At 49.3% G+C, this 227-nt stretch overlaps 1 protein-coding gene across 1 annotated transcript in view; it reads right to left on the reverse strand.

Annotated features, from left to right (window-relative positions):
- The window catches only part of CSUI_009544 (proteasome subunit beta type 7), a 2,021-nt gene that overhangs the window by 1,216 nt on the left and 578 nt on the right, over positions 1–227 (reverse strand). The window contains exon 2 of the mRNA XM_068069659.1: positions 58–205. Coding sequence (XP_067918368.1) covers positions 58–205 — 148 coding nt within the window. The remainder of the gene's footprint in view (positions 1–57; positions 206–227) is intronic.

Here is a 227-nt window from a genome sequence, read left to right on the forward strand (position 1 = left end):
TATGTCTATGTATATCTCTATGTAGGTGGTGGGAAGGGTATGTGTGTGTCTCCCGACCTGCTTCGAGTACGGCCATAGCATTGAGACTGCCACTGCCCATAGCAGCGAAGTTGCAGCAGTCTGTACTTCCATGGGGGTGAATTTTGTAGATGTGACTGCCCTTCACATCCACTCCCCCAAGAACTACCGCACATCCCTTATATCCCTGCAATTACAACATACGCATC

This window comes from Cystoisospora suis, assembly GCF_002600585.1.
Source record: "Cystoisospora suis strain Wien I chromosome Unknown contig_5732, whole genome shotgun sequence".
NCBI classification, from domain to species: Eukaryota; Apicomplexa; class Conoidasida; order Eucoccidiorida; family Sarcocystidae; genus Cystoisospora; species Cystoisospora suis.